At 37.3% G+C, this 20472-nt stretch overlaps 1 protein-coding gene across 1 annotated transcript; it reads left to right on the top strand.

Annotated features, from left to right (window-relative positions):
- The first annotated feature begins 6313 nt into the window (after positions 1-6313).
- Positions 6314-14960, top strand: LOC137008785 (E3 SUMO-protein ligase ZBED1-like). Its single transcript, XM_067370502.1, has 4 exons — positions 6314-7288; positions 7454-8135; positions 12431-12581; positions 14774-14960. The coding sequence occupies exons 1-4, from the start codon at positions 6314-6316 to the stop codon at positions 14958-14960; spliced, it is 1995 nt and encodes a 664-aa protein (XP_067226603.1).
- Positions 14961-20472: the final 5512 nt, after the last annotated feature.

Raw genomic sequence — 20472 nt, 5'->3', positions numbered from 1 at the left:
ATATTTGATAGCAAAACTGAAAAAATGTAATCATAAAATTAAAAAACATTAACCTTAATTCAAATGTCACAATGGCTTTTTACTTTCCTTTCACACATTCACAAATAAAAGAGTTTTGCCATAGTAACTGACAAGATCAATGAATTATGTTGAGCATATTTGAAGAATTGTCTGAAAACTGATTCATTACTAAAAAACCTTACAAGCCAATAAGAAAGCAAGAGAGAATGAAGAATGAGAGAAAATTACCCATGTCATCTTTAGCCGAGTCCAGTACTGCGGCTATTTACCTTCACGTTTTATCCTTCAACATCCTCTCATACAAAGTCAGTAATCCATCTGAAAAACCACACAAACACACACTAAATCACATACAAGTGCTCAAATGATATTTGCTTCATACTCATTTTTCCTTTGAAATTTCAACAAATTGACTAAATACGAACCTCACGCAAAGCTAAGTAAGAATGAGAAGATTGAGCCGACTCACTGTGTGATGGTTTGATCGGAATGGGGAAGAGGGAGCATTGGAGTTATGCAAAACACGCATAGATTCACTGCCACTTTGCACAGCTGACTCATTACACTGCTTTTGGACAAACGTTTGGTGCAAAGATTACTGTTATAATGTTTAAGGGCATAACAATTTTAAAAAGCATAACAGTCCTTCATATGAACACATTAACCAATCCAGTCGCCTGCTTTTAGAAGTCAAGTCAATGTATTGGGAATCCAACATGAATCCTACAACATACTCCTTCTTAAATTCTTGTATTGAAATATAAAGTAATTTAAGTGATTTAAAATGTTATCTATTCACAGAGAAGAGTTTTTGTGCAGTTTATGGAAGTAGAGGAATAAACTCTACTGCTCTGTATTTTTTTTTTTAAGAATTGTATTAGCCTACAATTTTTGTGAAGACTTTAAAAGAAATTAATAAAATGAGATTACATCAAATCAGTCACGAGTGAGTTCAAAGTACACATATACAATAAGTTGTGGTTACTTAATTTTCTCAAGGCAACAGGTTTCCTCAATTTAATTAAAGGGTTAGTTCTCCCAAAAATGAAAATAATGTCATTAATTACTCACCCTCATGTCATTCTACACCCATAAGACCTTCATTGATCTTCAGAACACAAATTAATCTAACACAAATTGACATTTTTTAAGAAATCCGATGGCTCAGTGAGGCCTATTGCCAGCAATGTCACTGAACCGCTCAAAATCCATAAAGGTACCAAAAATTTATTTAAATCAGTTCATGTGAGTACAGTGGTTCTACCTTAATATTATAAAGCGACGAGAATTGTTTTTTTGCCGCACAAAAAGTAAACAAAATAACAACTTTTATGGGTGATTTCAAAACACTTCTTCAGAGCTTTACGAATCTTTTGTTTGGATTCAGTGATTCAAATTGCATATCAAACTGCCAAACTGCTGAAATCACATGACTTTGGCACTCCGAACTACTGATTCAAAACAAAAGATTTGTAACGCTCCGAAGCAGTGTTTTGAAATCGCCCATCTCTAGATATTGTTGAAAAGTCGTTTTTTTTTTTTTTTTTTGGGCGCACAAAAAGTATTCTCGTCGCTTTATAATATTCAGGTAGAACCACTGTAGTCAACTGTTTTAAATATGTTTTTGGTACCCTTATGGAACTTGAGATGTGATGCTGACATTGCTGAGCCATTGGATTTCATCAAAAATATCTTAATTTGTTTTCTGAAGATAAATGAAGGTCTTACATGTGTAGAGCGACATGAGAGTGAGTAATTAATGACAGAATTTTCATTTTTTGGGTGAACTAACCCTTGAAGTAGACAGAACTCAGAAAAACTTGTTAGCTTTAAGTTAAGTAGAATGACATTTTTAAGTTATTGCAATTTAATAAGATTAAGTTAGTCCAATTTAAAATAAAACGTTATCAACACAATTTTCTTTTGATTCAATAACTGCCAGAATAACATGGAATTGTCAAGTACACATAACTTAATATTTTCAATTACGCATATTTCATGAGTTTAAGGCAACGAGTTTCCTCAGTTTTTTTAAGTAAAGTTAACTGATCACTTTTTACAGTGATCACTACATTTCATTTCACTATAGGACTAAAGGAAAGTCTCACAATGTGCTTCAGAAAACAAGCATACTGTACATTAAATGCTCATTAAGATTAGTCACTTAAATGTTAGATGATTTTTTTAGACTTTTACATACTGAACAGAATAAAAAATGGTTTAAAAGGTGTATTACAAGCCCATGAGGCCAGCAATAAAAAATGTAAGTCTTTGCAAAGTGTGACCTTTGACATGACCTTTGACATGTGCAGTGTGATGATAACTGCTGACATCCAGTTATAATGCTAAGTTTTGAATCAATATTACAGATGCACAAATGGTTTATTCTTGCAGGTAAAGCAAATTAGAATAATTTTTTGTCATTTAAATTTTACAAGCTAAATTTGCAATAATCATATACATTATATTATACGCTATAGTTGTTGTGTTAACAAGGGAACACAAAATCACAAGTGCATATACAGTATGCATGCAAAAGTCAAATATATAATGAAGATATTAAATGAAAAGTTAAGTGTGAATTAAAAAGACAAAACCATTGTATCATTTTGCACTTCTACAAGTTTTATTACTGATTACCCAAAAACTAACATATTAATGTCAAATTTCAAACTGAGACAACTTACCCAATATGATGTGACAACATGCACTGCTATTTAGTCATGACCCTGAGTAATATTCACTGGAGTAAAAAAAAAAAAAAATGTGACAATTACCATCTTCCAGATTTCACAGCTTAGAAAAGTAAAAAAGTGGATGTGATCTATGTGGGCAGACCATCAAAAAGTAGACTGTTCCTATTCAACATAAATAAATGTGGCTTGTGAAGTGCCCCTTAGTCAGACTGGAGGAAGATATAAGGAAGTGAATTTAAAGCTTTACATAAACATTTATAAAACAAAGTAGAAATACCTGAGAGCAAATGCAGGTACAAAATGGAGGCAACATCAAGCATAAGACACAACGCAATCTGCGGTGTAGTGGGGTTTTTCACCATTTTGCAATTGCTACATTTATTTGAGACCTTTATTAGTTTACGACATGTTGAAAGAAGTGGTGAGAAAGTACAGCCTGGTTTCAGGGGTTCCCTGCATGGCAGAAATCCACCACAAACTGCTTTGTCTTGCTGATTCAGCTGAAGTTTTCCTTGCACACCAACACAAATTGCCCCACCAGTTCCTGTACTCTAAATCTTCTCCATTGTTGATGCTGGCAACAATGGAAATGGTCGTCTCAAAACATTTGGAGAGGAAGTCTAATCGGTGCCCCAAGGCAATTCCCTAAACTTCTAAGGTGAATCATTAACATAGTCTTTTCCTTAGCACCCATTGTCAAGATAACATGTGATCCTGGAAAATTAAGTCCCAGAATGCACCAGTCTTGTGAGGTCATAGGATGGCGGTGAAGCCACTAGAGAACAAAAAACTGTCCATCTAATTCATTTAATGGACAAATAAGTAAATATTTACTACCATTCAAAAGTTTAGAGTCTGTATTTTTTTTTAATAATTTAATTTTATAGTTTTATTCCACAAGGAAGCATTAAATTGATCAAAAGTGACTGTAAAGTCATATTTAATGTTAAAAATATTTGAGCACTATGAGCACTAAATCAGCATATTAGAATGATTTCTGAAGGATCATGTGACACTGAAGATTGAAGTAGTGATTGCAGAAAATCAACCACAGGAATTCCACATTACATTTTAAAATATATTCAAATAGAAAACAACTATTTTTAATTGTAATAATATTTCACAATATTGCTGTTTTTTACAGTGGCCGAGAGAGCTCAACATGCTACAACTAAAAAAAAAAAAAAAACATGCAAATAAAGAAAATTTTTCATCTTTTTGACAACATATGGCTGCAAATTCTCACAACACAATCAAATACAGAAATGCATTTACAAATTCTTACAACGCAACCAAATACAGAAACTCACTGCAAATAGTACAGAAATGTTTCAAGGGGACCTCAATACGTGATGAACCTGGCTGAGACCACTTATTGTTCGATGTCTACTCATCAGTTTTGTTGTCGATAACCTGAAAGGTGAGTTTTTTGATTATTTCAACATCCTGAGCAATTGTGCGTTCTGAGTATTTGCAGTGTGTTTCTGTATTTGGTTGAGCTGTGAGTATTTGCATTGCGTTTCTGTATTTGGTTGAACTGAGTATTTGCAGTGTGTTTCTGTATTTGGTTGAACTGAGTATTTGCATTGCGTTTCTGTATTTGGTTGAACTGAGTATTTGCATTGCGTTTCTGTATTTGGTTGAACTGAGTATTTGCATTGCGTTTCTGTATTTGGTTGAACTGAGTATTTGCAGTGTGTTTCTGTATTTGGTTGAGCTGTGAGTATTTGCAGTGTGTTTCTGTATTTGGTTGAACTGAGTATTTGCATTGCGTTTCTGTATTTGGTTGAACTGAGTATTTGCAGTGTGTTTCTGTATTTGGTTGAGCTGTGAGTATTTGCAGTGTGTTTCTGTATTTGATTGAGCTTTGAGCGTTTGCATTGTGTTTCTGTATTTGGTTGTGCTGTGAGTATTTGCAGCACATGTGTTGTCATAATGATGAAGATGTTTTCTTAATAAGCTGGTGCTTTTCTGTTGATATGTTTTCTTCAGTTGCAGCGTGTTGAGCTCTCTTGACAACCATAAATTTTACTGTTTTTGATAAAATACACTATATTGCCGAAATTACCCTCCAAATCACAGAATTCAGGTGTTCCAATCACTTCCATGGCCACAGGTGTATAAAATGAAGCACCTAGGCATGCAGATGCTTCTACAAATATTTGTGAAAGAATGGGTCGCTCTCAGGAGCTCAGTGAATTCAAGCATGGTACCATGATAAGTTGCCACCTGTGCAATAAGTCCATTCGTGAAATTTCCTCAGAACTAAATATTCCACGGTCAACTGTTAGTGGTATCATAACAAAGTGGAAGCAATTGGGAACAACAACAACTCAGTGGTAGGCCACGTAAAATCACAGAGTGGGGTCAGCGCATGCTGAGGCGCGCAGTGCGCAAAAGTCGCCAACTTTCTGCAGAGTCAATAGCTACAGACCTCCAAACTTTGTGTGGCCTTCAGATTAGCTCAAGAACAGTGTGTAGAGAGCTTCATGGAATGGGTTTCCATGGCCGAGCAGTTGCATCCAAGCCTTACTTCACCAAGTGCAACACAAAGCGTCGGATGCAGTGGTGTAAAGCATGCCGCCACTGGACTCTAGAGCAGTGGAGACGTGTTCTCAGGAGTAATGAATCACGCTTCTCTGTCTGGCAATCCGATGGACGAGTTTGGGTTTGGCGGTTTCCAGGAGAAAAGTACTTTCCTGACTGCATTGTGCCGAGTGTAAAGTTTGGTGGAGGGGGGATTATTGTGTGGGGTTGTTTTTCAGGGGTTGGGCTTGGCCCCTTAGTTCCAGTGAAACGAGTTCTTAAGGCTTTAGCATACTAAGACATTTTGGACAATTTCATGCTCCCAACTTTGTGGGAACAGTTTTGGGATGGCCCCTTCCTGTTCTAACATGACTGCGCACCAGTGCACAAAGCAAGCTCCATAAAGACATGGATGAGCGAGTTTGGTGTGGAAGAACTTGACTGGCCTGCACAGAGTCCTGACATCAACCCGACAGAACACCTTTGGGATGAATTAGAGCAGAGACTGCGAGCCAGACCTTCTCGCCAACATCACTGCCTGACCTCACAAAGGCACTTCTAGAAGAATAGTCAAACATTCGCATAAACACACTCCTAAACCTTGTGGAAAGCCTTCCCAGAAGAGTTGAGGCTGTTATAGCTGAAAAGGGTGGGCCAACTCCATATTAGGGTTGGGCGATGTCCCCTAAATTGGCAGTTGACGATGTTTACAATGATTTTACAGTGAGTTTACAGTGGGGCGGGGGGGGGGGGGGGGTGTTATTTATTTATTATTTTAATTTTTCGTTATTATATAATTATTATTCGTTATTTTACTTTATTACTTTATTTATTTTATTTCCCAACTAATGATTAGTCCAGGCTATCCAATAAATTGCACGTATGGATGAAAACGTTGCTTTCTTCCACTTAAAGAACTGTGCACTTCTAAGCACTTTTTATTATAATATATTTTCTACTTTTCTATATATTGTTTTTTTCTTAAAAACTATAATTTCGTCATCCGGGCTTTCCAATACATTGCACGTGGTGGGTAAAAAAGTAGCGTCATTCGACTTACAGAGTTGACAATGGCGTTGGAATTGGTTGCTAAAAAGGGTACTACTTCGCCTATATGGCAATTTTTTGGGTTTAGACCTGATGAGAGTGGGCAGCCAAGGGACCCGACTGAAGTTTTGTGCAAGATCTGCTCATGTGTGGTCCGCGCAAAAGATGGGCAGACGACCAATCTTCATGACCACTTGCGTGTTCGCCATCCAGCAGAATATGCCACCTTGTCTACACGTGCTGGGCCTAGCAAAAAAGCTAGCCAGGGTCAGCAGATGATAACCGGGGCTTTTGCAAAAGGCACTAAATATAAAACCGACAGTAACAGATGGAGGCAGTTGACAGATGCAGTAACTCGCTTCCTGGCCAAAGAAATGGTTTCGTTCAATACAGTGGAGAAGCCGTCGTTCAAGGCCATGCTGCGTACCTTTGATAAACAGTACGAGCTGCCAGGTCGGAAATATTTCTCAAAGACGGCTATCCCAAACCTTTTCAACGAGGTTAGAAGTAACATCACGAAAGAGCTGGGTGATATAGAATATTTGGCCCTGACAACGGACATGTGGTCCAGCTGCAATATGATGCCCTACATGTCAGTGACAGTGCATTATGTGAATAAAAATTGGACACTGCAGTCCAAATGCTTACAAACTTGCTTCATTCCCGAAAGCCATACAGCAGATAATTTGGAAGAAGCACTGCGCGAGGCAATTAATGACTGGAAACTACAGGAGAAACAAATTGCCTGTATAACTACCGACAATGGGGCGAATATTGTTGCAGCCATCCGGCAGTTGAAATGGCCATGGTTAAGTTGCTTTGGGCACAACTTGAACCTGGCCATAAACAACTCGCTTGCGCAACAGAGTGCCAGCACAGACCGAGCTTTCGGGGTTTGCCGTGCAGTCAACACTGCGTTTTCGCACAGCTGGCTAAGGCGACGTGAGTTGCAGAAAGCACAAGTGGAAATTAAACTCCCAGAGCACTCACTGATCACGGTAACAACAACAAACAAATTATTTAAAAACTATTAAAAATATGTAAAAAAAAAAAAAAATTTTTGTTTAAATTATTTAATATGTAGGCCTATTTAATTATTTACTGCTATTATTTATTTACTGCTTTACTGCCAGGACTGTGCAACATGATGGGGCTCAAAACAGCAAATGGTGGAGAGAATGCTGGAGCAGGAGCAAGCTATCAAACGTGTGTTTGCCCAAGACAAAAGCCGCCGCCCACTCCCCCAGCTGACACGGCAAGACATAAGCGTTCTGGAATCTGTGAACAACGCGCTGAAGCCAGTAGTGGACTTCACAGACATTCTCTCGGGAGAAAATTACGTAACGGTGTCCTCACTGCTGCCCATGTTGGCCCATTTAGAAGGTGTGCTGGAGGAGTCCAAACTGACAGCCGACCTGAAGCGTGTCATCCTGGAGCAGATGGAAGGCAGATATGGTGATGACACCATCCAAAGGATGATGCGTAAAGCAACACTGCTTGACCCAAGGTACCGAGGGGACCATATGAAACCTCCTGAACTACATTCTACAAAATCTGAAATGATGGAAGAAATTGTGAGAGAGATTGCTCTGTCGCTGCCAAGGCCAACACCAGGTCCCTCACATGCTGGAGAAGATGGAGAGGAACCAAATGCCGGCGCTGCCACCGTGCCTAAGAAAAAAAAGTGGTCTTTGGGCAGCCTTCTTGCGAAGAGAGCAGCCACAGCAGCTGCAGCCACACTCACTGATGAGCAAAAGGTCGAGTCAGAAATGACCATGTACCTGCAGGAAATGGCCATCGATGGGGAACAGGACCCACTGATTTGGTGGAAAACGAACGAAAAAAGTTTCAGTTCATGGCAAGAATAGCACGGAAATATCTGTGCATATGTGCTACAAGTACTCCATCAGAGCGGGTCTTCAGCACAGCGGGGAGTGTAGTCACACCAATCCGCAGCTTATTAAAGCCAGACAAAGTTAACATGTTGGTATTTCTGGCCAGAAACATCGAAATTTAAACATGTATGTCAATCCCGTGTGTCGTTCTGAGTGTTGCTCCCATTTTCTTGTTTTTTTGTTGTTCTTCTGTGTTTTAATAAATCTGTGTTATCAGAATCACCTTCATTCTTTCATTTGATTTGACATTATGGCCAAGGAAAATTTTACTTAAAGGTATTTATTAAGCAGACAAAAGTTAATTGATGTTCGCTGAACTCTGGGTTTATATCTTAAACTGCCGCTTCAGTGCAGTATAGCCACAGAGCTATGTAACAATGAGCACGAAAGGCGGGGGCGGGGCATCACGATGGTGTCTCTACATCGTGATGTCGGTCAGTCATCACGATGGACGATGATATCATCCATCGGCACAACCCTACTCCATATTAAACCCTACGGATTAAGAATGGGATGTCATTAAAGTTCATGTGCACATAAAGGCAGTCGTCCCAAAACTTTTGGTAATATAGTGTATATGTCTTTCAAAAACACTTGAAAAAATCTTTAAAGGTGCCCTAGATTCAAAAATTGAATTTTCCTCAGCATAGTTAAATAACAAGAGTTCAGTACATGGAAATGACATACAGTGAGTCTCAAACTCCATTGTTTCCTCCTTCTTATTTATATCGCATTTGTTTAAAAGACCTCCGAAGAACAGGCGAATCTCAACATAACACTGACTGTTACGTAACAGTCGGGGTGTACGCCCCCAATATTTGCATATGCCAGCCCATGTTCCCAACATTATGAAAGGCATTAGACAAGGGCAGCCAGTATTAACGTCTGGATCTGTGCACAGCTGAATCATCAGACTAGGTAAGCAAGCAAGAACAATAGCAAAAAATGGAGCAATAATAACTGACATGATTCAGGATAACATGATATTTTTAGTGATATTTGTAAATTGTCTTTCTAAATGTTTCGTTAGCATGTTGCTAATGTACTGTTAAATGTGGTTAAACTTACCATCGTTTCTTACTGTATTCACGGAGACAAGAGCCAGCGCTATTTTCATTTTTAAAAAACACTTGCAGTCTCTATAATTCATAAACACAACTTCATTCTTTATAAATCTCTCCAACAGTGTAGCATTAGCCGTTAGCCACGGAGCATAGCCTCAAACTCACATTTATAATCAATGTAAACATCAAAATAAACACTGTACTTACGCGATTAGACATGCTGCATGACGAACACTTTGTAAAGATCCAATTTGAGGGTTTTATTAGCTGTGTGTAACTTTTTTTATGTTGTTTAAGGCAAGCGCGAGCTCTTGGGGTGTGGAGCACCAGATTTAAAGGGCCACACACCCTGAATCGGCTCATTTCTAATTATGCCCCAAAATAGGCAGTTAAAAAAATGAATTAAAGAAAATCTATGGGGTATTTTGAGCTGAAACTTCACACACACATTCAGGGGACACCTTAGACTCATATTACATCTTCTAAAAAAAAGTTCTAGGGCACCTTTAAAATTCAAATATCATTATCAGCATTTATTTTAATAAAGTTTTCTGAAAAATCTAGTGCACATTTTGTGCTATATGTGGCTAAATAAAAATCCCTTTTCCTGTTGTTAAGTGTTTTGACACTGAACTATGTTTAAAATGATCAGTCCATCAGTGAATAAATAGGCATAACTACTCAAAATTAAGTTTTGAAACTTATGCAGTTCATCGGTTCAATTTAAGCTTGGTAAATTCCACTTCCTGCCAGTCCAATTCAACTTCCTCTTGGGACAATTAAAATTCTAATTTATGAACTGAAATTCTTAAATTCTAAACTGTATAATTTTTTACTATATGCACCTTTAACTCTATTAGTCAGCATTCCTGAACTCCTACTGGACAATAATGAACACAGCGGTTCCGTCAGGACACAATAGTCCTCACACGAGTGTCGCAGAACAAACATACTGTCTGACAGACCAAAACACTCCCTGAACCACTGACACACCTTGCACACATACACACAAACAAAAACACAAACTTTTCTAACCACGCCTTAATTTGCACACCCACACAGCCACATAAAAGACAAAAACTTTGCTATATTTTATTTTTCTTCCATTAACCCTTCTAACTTATTGAAGATCTTGTACAAACAAAAACCCTCTTCTAAGGAATGGATTTTTAGCAGAGCAAATATTTAACACAATAGTGGGGAAACCCAAGCTATGACATGATCCTATTTGCTTTTAATTATATATCAGCACGTTTTCATTAGCATACAGGTATGTATGGTGGCTTTGAGGCTGACTGACAGGTGAGTCATAAAGAACAGGTGCAGAGCCTTGAGACTAGATAAGAGCTTGTCAACCCTGTACCATCCCCCATGAACACACACACACACACACACACACACAAGCATGTTTAAATACACACACATGCATTCATGCAAACGTGCAGTTGTGGTAATATAAACAATGGACGCCTGAACGCTTGGGGTGCTTACACAACAGGAAGTCAGATTTTGATAAAGACAGGGTGGCAGGTTATGGAAAAGGGCATGCATCTAATAAACACGGGCTATTTCCAACATATACCTACTCAAATTTACCCACCAATGCAACACACAAACACACACACACTTTAAATATTCAAAAGAGTCTGTTGCAAACAGTATTATTGCTAACTCTAAAACTATTAAAAAAACATATGTGTTCATTTAAATGAGAATAAAATATAAATATTATATAAAAAAACTGAAACTAAATGAAAATTTGATGTTTAATTGGCAACTAACTTTAAGGGCCCTATCATACACCCGGCGCAATGCGACGCCAGGTTCGACGCAAGTGTTTTTTGCTAGTTATCAACACAGTTATCATTTTCACGTCCAGCACCATATAAATAGCAAATGCACTCGGGCCTATCTGTTCGTCCATGGGCGTGCTGGTCTAAAAACGAGGTGTGTTCAGGCGCATTATTGGCGCATTGCTATTTTGAGGCAACTGAAAATGACTGCGCCATTGACCAACAAAAACCTGGTCTAAAGTCGCAGTATTTTTTTGTAATTTAAAGGGCGTATTAGTAATATGTGCCTATAGGCGGGTGCACAACACTGCGTACACTCTGCTAGTTACAGACACAGGGACGCGCAGCAGCACACAAACATTTTTAAATATTAAAAATAAAAGGATTCCTCTCTGGAAAAGCATTCAGTCTTTAGCTAATCCGCCATGGTGCAAGCGCAACTAGCTTTTAAAGGGAATGGGAGATGAGATTCTGATTAGTTTATTGTATGTTACACCCGAAACACACCCATGACTCATTAAGAGATAGGAACAACCCTTTTTGACCATGCGCCTGGTGCGCCAAACATTTTTTCTGTGGTTAAACTACCCTATTTTGGGGTAAAATCATACCCTTTATATTGTATTGTTATATATTGTGCTGACAACTCATCAATTAAATATTTACCAACTTATATTCTGCATTTTTAAATAAACACTGACAAAAACTATACAAGTTTTAGGGCTGGACGATATGATGATATATATAACATTGATATAAGTGATCACTCAGATTTAGACCTACCTATATTTTAGTTATATAAAGCGTTCACAGTCAGATTTGCTTTATGTATTTCCCTGACGGCGAAATCAGGCACATATAAATGTCAGGAAACACGATTCCTGGCTGCATGTCAATATCCATAGATTAGGTTTCTGCAACATGATATAAGGAACACTTTCGAGTCCAACCTTTAGTGTAATCGTTAGTTTTAGTCGCATTTTCGCAGTTTCCACTATTAAATCCAGTCATGTAGCAGGTTTTTTTGCCACTCACTCGGCGGGAAAGTGATGTCAATGCATACCCTCTATAGAAGTCAATGCAAAAGTTGCTGCCTATGCAGAGTGTTACAAACTAGTCACTTTATGAGGGCCCGTGATGATTAGGATGATGGCTATGTAGTAAATAGGCAGCTCACTATGTTTTGAAACATGAGCAGCGAAAAGAAGACAAAAGTTCTGTCACAAAACAACAAATCTGTCAAGTTCCTGGCCATACAAATACACACACATACACAAATGTGTGCATACATGCACAAATAATAATGAGGAAGGAATACAAAAACAAGAAAGAAAGGACAGGGTAGAAAAGGAGGATGTAAAAGTTGTGCTATGTGATCCTTCTGGCAGAACCTGATTGGGATAAGTGTGAATCAGCACAGGCTCGGCTCATCTCTGCCCCCTCACCCTCCCATCACACCCTGGACCTCTCCCCTGGGATCCGGGATCAGTCCAGACACGCTTACATACACAACACAACCCGGACACGCACGACTAACCTGTACTGTCACCCTGCTCCTCATTCTCTTTGATCATATCAGAGTGAAAGAGAAATGACGAGTCAATAAAGGTTGTTTACAGCAAAGTGGGGTCACAGAGATGCTATTTTCTCATTAAATTAAGATTTAATTATTGCGATTTCATTAACCAAATGGCAACAACAGTGTGTCTAAACAAAATTCCAAAATAAACTGAGATGTTTATGCAAAATGAGCATCAATAACACAACAATATTGTTAACTGTAAGTTACATTACAGTTTACAGTGCCAATTTTTCATTTGTAAATATATATATTTATTTATAAATTTATATACCTCTTTATAGAACCACCAAAAAAAGATTTGTAAAATATTCAGGAATCACATAATACCTTAATAGAATTTCTGGCAACCACAGCTTTTTTAAATCATAAAAATAACTTGATATTTTCTAGTGTTAATCAGGTACAGATGGGAGTGGCAAGCCTTCGGTGGGGAAAACCACAGCTATTATGGTCCAGTGGGAGTGTAGCAAGAAAAGAATAGAATAAAAAGACATATGGCTAGCAAGAAAGTTGGATGGCAAAGCATTGTCAACAGAGCCGTCTGCCTGCCTGACACATGGAAGAGCCACAGGCCATGGCAATCCTTCTCTTTAAAGCTGCATACGTCAGTCTCCTGTGTCCTGGGAACCTAACCAGCTGGTTTAGCTCAGAGATATCTTTGCCTCCAGTCCAAACAAGTACATCATGAAGGCTGCACTGATCCTGGAGTGATACAAGAGGAGGCACAACTGGATTTCCGCCCACCTGATGTACATTATACACCACCTCAGAACCACTGTCAGTGTTCTGCAGCATAAACATACCATATAATGCAAAAATGTGGCAAGGAATCAATGATGATTGGGAGAAATAATTAAATATATAAAGGTAAATAAGTTTATTACCTAAATTTACCTACAGATGTTATTGTACACTGACATAGAGCTAAAATCCAACTGCTGCCAGAACACGTTCACATTACTGACTTATTCTTAGTGACTATTAACAAACAGTGCCATGATACTTATCAAATACCAGATATCTAATGTACTGCCCACATGACACTTATTCAGACAGTAAACACAGAGACCTATTCATGCTGATATTCAAAATTACACTTTACGCAACAGTTTAGCAAACACTTGTAGCAACCTGATAAGCATCCATGTAATACCTTGTCAGATTCATAGGAAAAAAAAACCGTCTTGTATCCGGTTTCTATGATATCTAGACAATTAAAGGGGACAGTATTGAAGGAACAGTGCACTCAAAAATAACAAGTTTGTCATAATTTACATTCCAAACCTGTATGAGTTCATTTTGAAGATTTTTATGAATACTCTTTTCCATTAAATTACAATAAATTGGAACTGAGGCTTTCAAATTTCAAAAATGATTCAATTAAAACATGAACATATAAAACATGACTGCACAGCATACACTTCCATTCAAAAGTCTGGTGTCTGTAAGAAGTCTCTTATGCTGACCAAGGCTGCATTTATTTGATCAAAAATACAGTAGAAATTGTGAAATTAAATTAGTGGAATTTAAAAAAAATAACTGTTTTGTATTTTAACATATTTTAAAATAAAATGTATTTTTATAATAGTATAATAATAATATTCTGCATTATTATAAATATATTTAGTCATTTTTTTTACCAATTTAATGCAGATTTTTCTGAATAAAAAAGTTTTTCTCTTTCAGACTAAAATATATATTACTGACCCCAAACTTTTGAACAGTAGTGTACATCATCTTATTAAGTTGAAATGGCCATAAATGGTTTTTCCATCACTGCAGTATCAAAAAATACAGTAACATGATACTTGGATAAATGGTTTATGGACTGTTAAGCTTCAGCGTTTTACACCAGTACAGATCATATCTGTTTTAGCCAAGAGAAATGAATTCCTTCAGGACAAACTGCTTGCAAATTAGACATTGGTTAGTTATTGATAGAATTTAATGATTTATAATGGCTAAACGGCACAGTACGGCTAAATATTTGAACTTGCAAAAACTTTTTTGACTTTACATTTGAATGTTTTCAGCTCATTTAAATAAAGAAAAAAGCATGGGATTCAACCAGATCACAGAGACACGTGCTGGATGAATATCTGATAACACACAGACACCCTCATTTACAGAACCTTCCCTTAAATCCCAGTGGAACCCCCAGAACCGCTTGGATGGTCACGGCTGTTCTCGTGGGAAAAATGCTGGACCGATACTCCCTCAGTCGGGACACAGACCTGGAATCCCGTCAGGCCTGTTTCCACCTTCTCCCTATTCTCAGAGTTCCCAGCATGTCCAAACCCGCCTTGGTGAAGACTTGCCGAACGGGAAAAATGTGACCCATTTGACGTGGGGAGCTTATTTAGGCTTAATTTATTTTTATTTTTTTTGTCAGAAAAGGTTGCTTGTTCTTCTAATTGCTTGTTACCCCATTAACGTGCAGGAATTAGGAAGCCTTAGAGGAATTTTATGAAGCTGAATAAATATTAAAAATCTTTTAATATAGCAGAATTCAATTTACATGTATTGGGGTGACACTTCTGAATCAACCACGGGCAGCACAAAGGGTCAACTACTACTAAAACACAGAACAGGTCTATAAATCCTGATATACATGAATAAGCCTGACCTCTTCCCCTCTACCTCTTTCACCACTTCTTCTTTCCTATAAATTCCAGAGATAGAGGAAAGAGGAGGCAAACAGGACAGACCGGATCTGACTGATGTATAGTTCTGCCAGAGGACTGAGATGAGGATTCTCCATCATAACGTGGGAGGTTAATCACCTGCCTGAAGCCCTGGCAAGCAGGGTTTCGCCTGAAAAGAATGAAGTCATTTCCGCAAAAAAATGTTTAGTGTGCCATGGACAGGTTTTGCTGCTTATGTTCTCAATTCTAATATAAATATATAATATGAATTCCACTTGTTTTTGTTATATAATGCAATGCCATTCATACATTTTTTTAGTGCCTTTTAGGATCCTTTCTGCATGTATTTTGTAAATTTGAGCAGTATAATTAGTTGTTAGATCCAACTTTCATATATAATATTTACAAGTAAATATTAACTTGATGACTTGAGGTGATGGATTGCCCCATAAAATTGAACAAAGTTTGAATGCTGTGGTAACACTTTACAGTAAAGTTTCACTTATTAACATTATTTAACAACATTAGTTAATCCGAACTAACAAATGAACAATACTACAACATTTATTAGTCTTAACCTTAGTTAAAGGTGCCCTCGAATCAAAAATTGTATTTATCTTGGCATAGCTGAATAACAAGAGTTCAGTACATGAAAATGACATACAGTGAGTCTCAAACGCCATTGTTTCCTCCTTCTTATATAAATCTCATTTGTTTAAAAGACCTCCGAAGAACAGGCGAATCTCAACATAATACAGACTGTTACATAACAGTCGGGGTGTTCGCCCCAATATTTGCATATGCCAGCCCATGTTCCCAACATTATGAAAGGCATTACACAAGGGCAGTCAGTATTAACGTCTGGATCTGTGCACAGCTGAATCATCAGACTAGGTAAGCAAGCAAGAACAATAGTGAAAAATGGCAGATGGAGCAATAATAACTGACATGATCCATGATAACATGATATTTTTAGTGATATTTGTGAATTGTCTTTCTAAATGTTTCGTTAGCATGTTGCTAATGCACTGTTAAATGTGGTTAAAGTTACCATCGTTTATTACTGTATTCACGGAAACAAGAGCCGTCGCTATTTTCATTATTAAACACTTGCAGTCTGTATAATGCATAAACACAACTTCATTCTTTATAAATCTCTCCAACAGTGTGTAACGTTAGCTTTAGCCACGGAGCATTATCAAACTCATTCTGAATCAAATGTAAACAATATAACAGTATACAATACTCACATAATCCGATGCATGCATGCCGTATGCATGACGAACACTTTGTAAAGATCCATTTGAGGTTTATATTAGCTGTGTGAACTTTGTTTATGCTGTTTAAGGCAAGCGCGAGGTCCGTGGGCAGAGAGTGCGAGATTTAAAGGGGCAGCAGCATAAATCTGCTCATATTTAATGATTCCCCAAAACAGGCAGTTAACAAAATGAATTAAAAAAAGTCTATGGGTTTTTTTTAGCTGAAACTTCACAGACACATTCAGGGGACACCTTAGACTTATATTACATCTTGTAAAAAAACGTTTGATGGCACCTTTAATGTTAAAATCAAAAGTTGTATCTGTTAACATTAGGTAATGCACTGTGAACTGACGAACAAACAGAGAACAATTATATTTTTATAACTTTAACAAAGATTAAAGGGTTAGTAATTCTGTCATTAACTACTCACCTTCATGTAGTTCCCAACCTGTAAGACATTCGTTGATCTTCGTAACACAGATGAAGATCTTTTTAATGAAATTTGAGAGCTTTCTATCCCTCCATTGACAGCCTACGCAACTAACACTTTTAAGCCCCAAAAAGGTATACATAATTATAGTAATCCATGTGACTCCAGTGGTTTAACCTCAATTTTATGAAGCAACGCGAGTGCTTTCTTTGTACAAAAACCAAAATTTACCACTTTATTTACAAAATATTTATCTCCAACGTGCTTGCATGCAACAACATCTGCTCTCGCGTCAACACAATACATATGCATCTTGTGTTGGAGATTAATTTTTTGTAAATGAAGTGGTAAATTATGTTTTTTGCGCAAACAAAGCATGAATAGCGTTTTTTGCAGATGCTTTTATTCATCAATATCTAGTGATGGGCGATTTCAAAACACTGCTTCATGAAGCTTCAAAGCTTTACGAATCTTTCGTTTTGAATCAGTGGTTCGGAGCGTGTATCAAACTGCCAAAGTTATGTAAATTATTGATATCTGGAAACATTATGACATAACGAAGCCTCATTTACTGAAATCACGTGATTTTGGTGCTCTGAACCACTGATTCGAAAGAAAAGATTCATAAAGATTCAAAGCTTCATAAAGCAGTGTTTTGAAATCGCCCATCATTAGATACTGTTGAATAAAGTCGTTATTTTGTTTTGGGTTTTTTTTGGCACACAAAAATATTCTCGTCGCTTCATAAAATTAAGGTAGAACCACTGAACTCACATGAACTGTTTAAAATATGTCTTTAGTAGCTTTTTGGGCATTGAAAAAGGAAATGATCTTTCTGGCAATGAAGGCCTCACTGAGCAATCAGATTTTAAAAAATATCTTAATTTGTGTTCTGAAGATGATGAAGGTCTGGAACGACATGAGGGTGAGTAATAAATGACAGACTTTTCATTTCTGGGTGAACTAACCCAGAAATTGCTCATTGTTAGTTCATGTTAGCTAATGCATTTACTAATGTTAACAAGTAAGACTTTATGTAAAGTGTCTCATATTAATTTTAAGTAATTCTCCACTATTCTAGTACACCTATTTATCTTATTCTAATGCATAAGTTTGCTACTTAAGACTTTAGAACTTTAGAACAAAAACACTAATTTGCCTCAGCACCCCATTATGATGTAACTCTCTCTTTACCACTCTGAAAAACACCTGGCAATGTCTTGATGGCCTTCTAGACACACCTTGTCACGGGTCTCCTTATTTGCATAACATTTGCAAGTCAAATTAAATTCTCTGCCTGATATCAGGCCAGGGGTCTCACCAGCCAGTTTTCCACACACTCTGTCTTCCCCCTCAACCTCCCAGACACATCTCAAACTACCCATAAAACATAGCCTCAAGCACAAAAACACACATCAAGTTTACTAAGCAAAATATGTTGCAATTTTTATCATCCGGATCTACAGAAAACACAACACACCAGTTAATGAAAAATTATTAACTACACTAGGCCATTTGACAATAGTCGGCTGTTTCAAATAGACACGATTGGATGTGTGTTTGTGTTTTTCTTGATAGGAATGATATGATAGATTTCTTGATAGATTATCATGTTTAAACTCCTAGGGCCCTATTTTAACGATCTAAGTGCATGGTCTGAAGCGCACGGCGCAGGTGCACTTAGACCATATCTGAATCCACTTTTGCTAGTCATGGATGTGTTTTGGGCATAATGTGCATTAAACCAATCAAAGTCTTATTTCTTATTTCCACTCATTCCGCTATTTATATGGCAGATTTTGCAAGCAGAAAGACTGAACGCTTCTCCAGAGAGGGATCCTTTTATTTTTAATATTTAAAATTGTTTGTGTGCTGCTGCGCATCCCTGTGTGTAACAAGCAGAGTGTACGCTCATTGCGCACTTGCCTATAGGCACATAGGCGTGCACTTTAAATAACAAAAATAAATAAATACTACACCATTGACTTTAGACCAGGTTTTAGTTGGTCAGTTGCACAGTCATTTTCAGATGCCTCAAAACAGCAACACGCCAACAATGCACCTGAAAACACCTCATTTTCAGACCAGCACGCCCATGGGTGAACAGATGGGCGTGAGTGCATTTGCGATTTAAACAACGTGGTGCTGGACGTGAAAATGAAATCTGCGTCGGACTGAAACTAGCAAAAAACACTTGGGTCTACATTCTCCAACACATTTGAAAGAAAGTTCAACTCAAAAGGTTGAAGTTTTAAAAATAAAGTTTGAAAGTACAAAAACAAATAAACAACAGAAATAAATATAAATAAATATTGAAAGAAAGAAAAGGGTTTTTATATAGAACTTCAAAAGGAAACATGTTTGAAAGAAATTTTAAAAAAAGAAAGAAAATTCTAGAGAACTTCAAAAGAAAGTTTACAAAGTGAAAAAACAAGGGAAAAAAGCTATGTAAAATATGTCTGAAGGTTTAAAAAAAAATAGAAAAAAGTTCTGAAAATTTTCAAAACAAAGTTTGAAAGATCAAAGTAGAATAAAAATATAGAAAGAACCCAACCAGACAGAAAGATTGAAAAACAAGAAAAAGTTCAAAAGAACTTCTGAACAGCTAATGGATAGTTGCACCACCATATGTGTTTGATTCTCACATTTACAAAGAACATAAGAAAGAAGGCAGAAATGTTCTTCCAAGAAATCTCTCAATAAGAATTCTTGGGAAGGCACTGAGAACGTAATGTCGCAAGAATGCTGTGGACCGCTGTACTCATAATGTGGCACAGGCAACGTAATTCTACATGTGTGTCCCTATCTTGGCCTACACAAAGCATGCATACTCACATACTCATACCTCTCTCTCTCTCTCTCTCAGCATGACCGCCACACACACTCACACAACTGGCAGACACATGACCACCTCCTTGACACACCCTTACTCAGGGTCCTCATTTGCATATAGATTTGCAAGTCAAATGAGATTGTATATTCCCTGTGTCAGTCCAGGGTTAGACATCTCCAAGTTTATTTCACAAACACACACACTTTCCATTCCAAACCCTTCAGTCTCACAAATTCCTGATACACATGCAAAATGTTCTTGGCACTCATAGTTCCAGATACACAAACTGTAAAACAGAAATTTTGTAAAAATTATTGTTCAAACAGATTTCCAACTAGCCAATGGTTTAAAAAAAATCAAAACACACAGATAGTTCTGCCACACACTCACATTATAGATTAACAGTAGCCTACCCATCCCAAGGACAAGGACAATACACAAAATGGACAGATAATACAGAAATACAAGCAAAGTACAACAATCAGGACAAGAATTCAAACAGTAAACATATAGCATGGCTGATAATAACTGGACAACTCTTGAAATAACAGAAAGAAGAACCAATCAGTTGCAAAACAATGTGAATAAATGAGTTAAAATAAAGTTCTGTAGTGATGAGACTGCAGAGTTTCTTGGGGCAGCTTATTCCAGAGCTTAGGGCCCATAATACTGAATGTC

The sequence above is a fragment of the Chanodichthys erythropterus genome, chromosome 20 (genome assembly GCF_024489055.1).
Source record: "Chanodichthys erythropterus isolate Z2021 chromosome 20, ASM2448905v1, whole genome shotgun sequence".
NCBI classification, from domain to species: domain Eukaryota; kingdom Metazoa; phylum Chordata; class Actinopteri; order Cypriniformes; family Xenocyprididae; genus Chanodichthys; species Chanodichthys erythropterus.
The sequence above is the reverse complement of the archived record's forward strand: the minus strand, read 5'-3'. Positions and strand labels throughout refer to the sequence as shown.

Coding starts and splice junctions, on each gene's coding strand:
- LOC137008785 (XM_067370502.1), top strand. CDS start 6,314: ATGGCGTTGGAATTGGTTGCTAAAAAGGGTACTACTTCGCCTATATGG. Junction 7,289..7,453: donor CAGAGCACTCACTGATCACG/GTAACAACAACA, acceptor GGCTCAAAACAG/CAAATGGTGGAGAGAATGCT. Junction 12,582..14,773: donor CGGACACGCACGACTAACCT/GTACTGTCACCC, acceptor CTTAAATCCCAG/TGGAACCCCCAGAACCGCTT.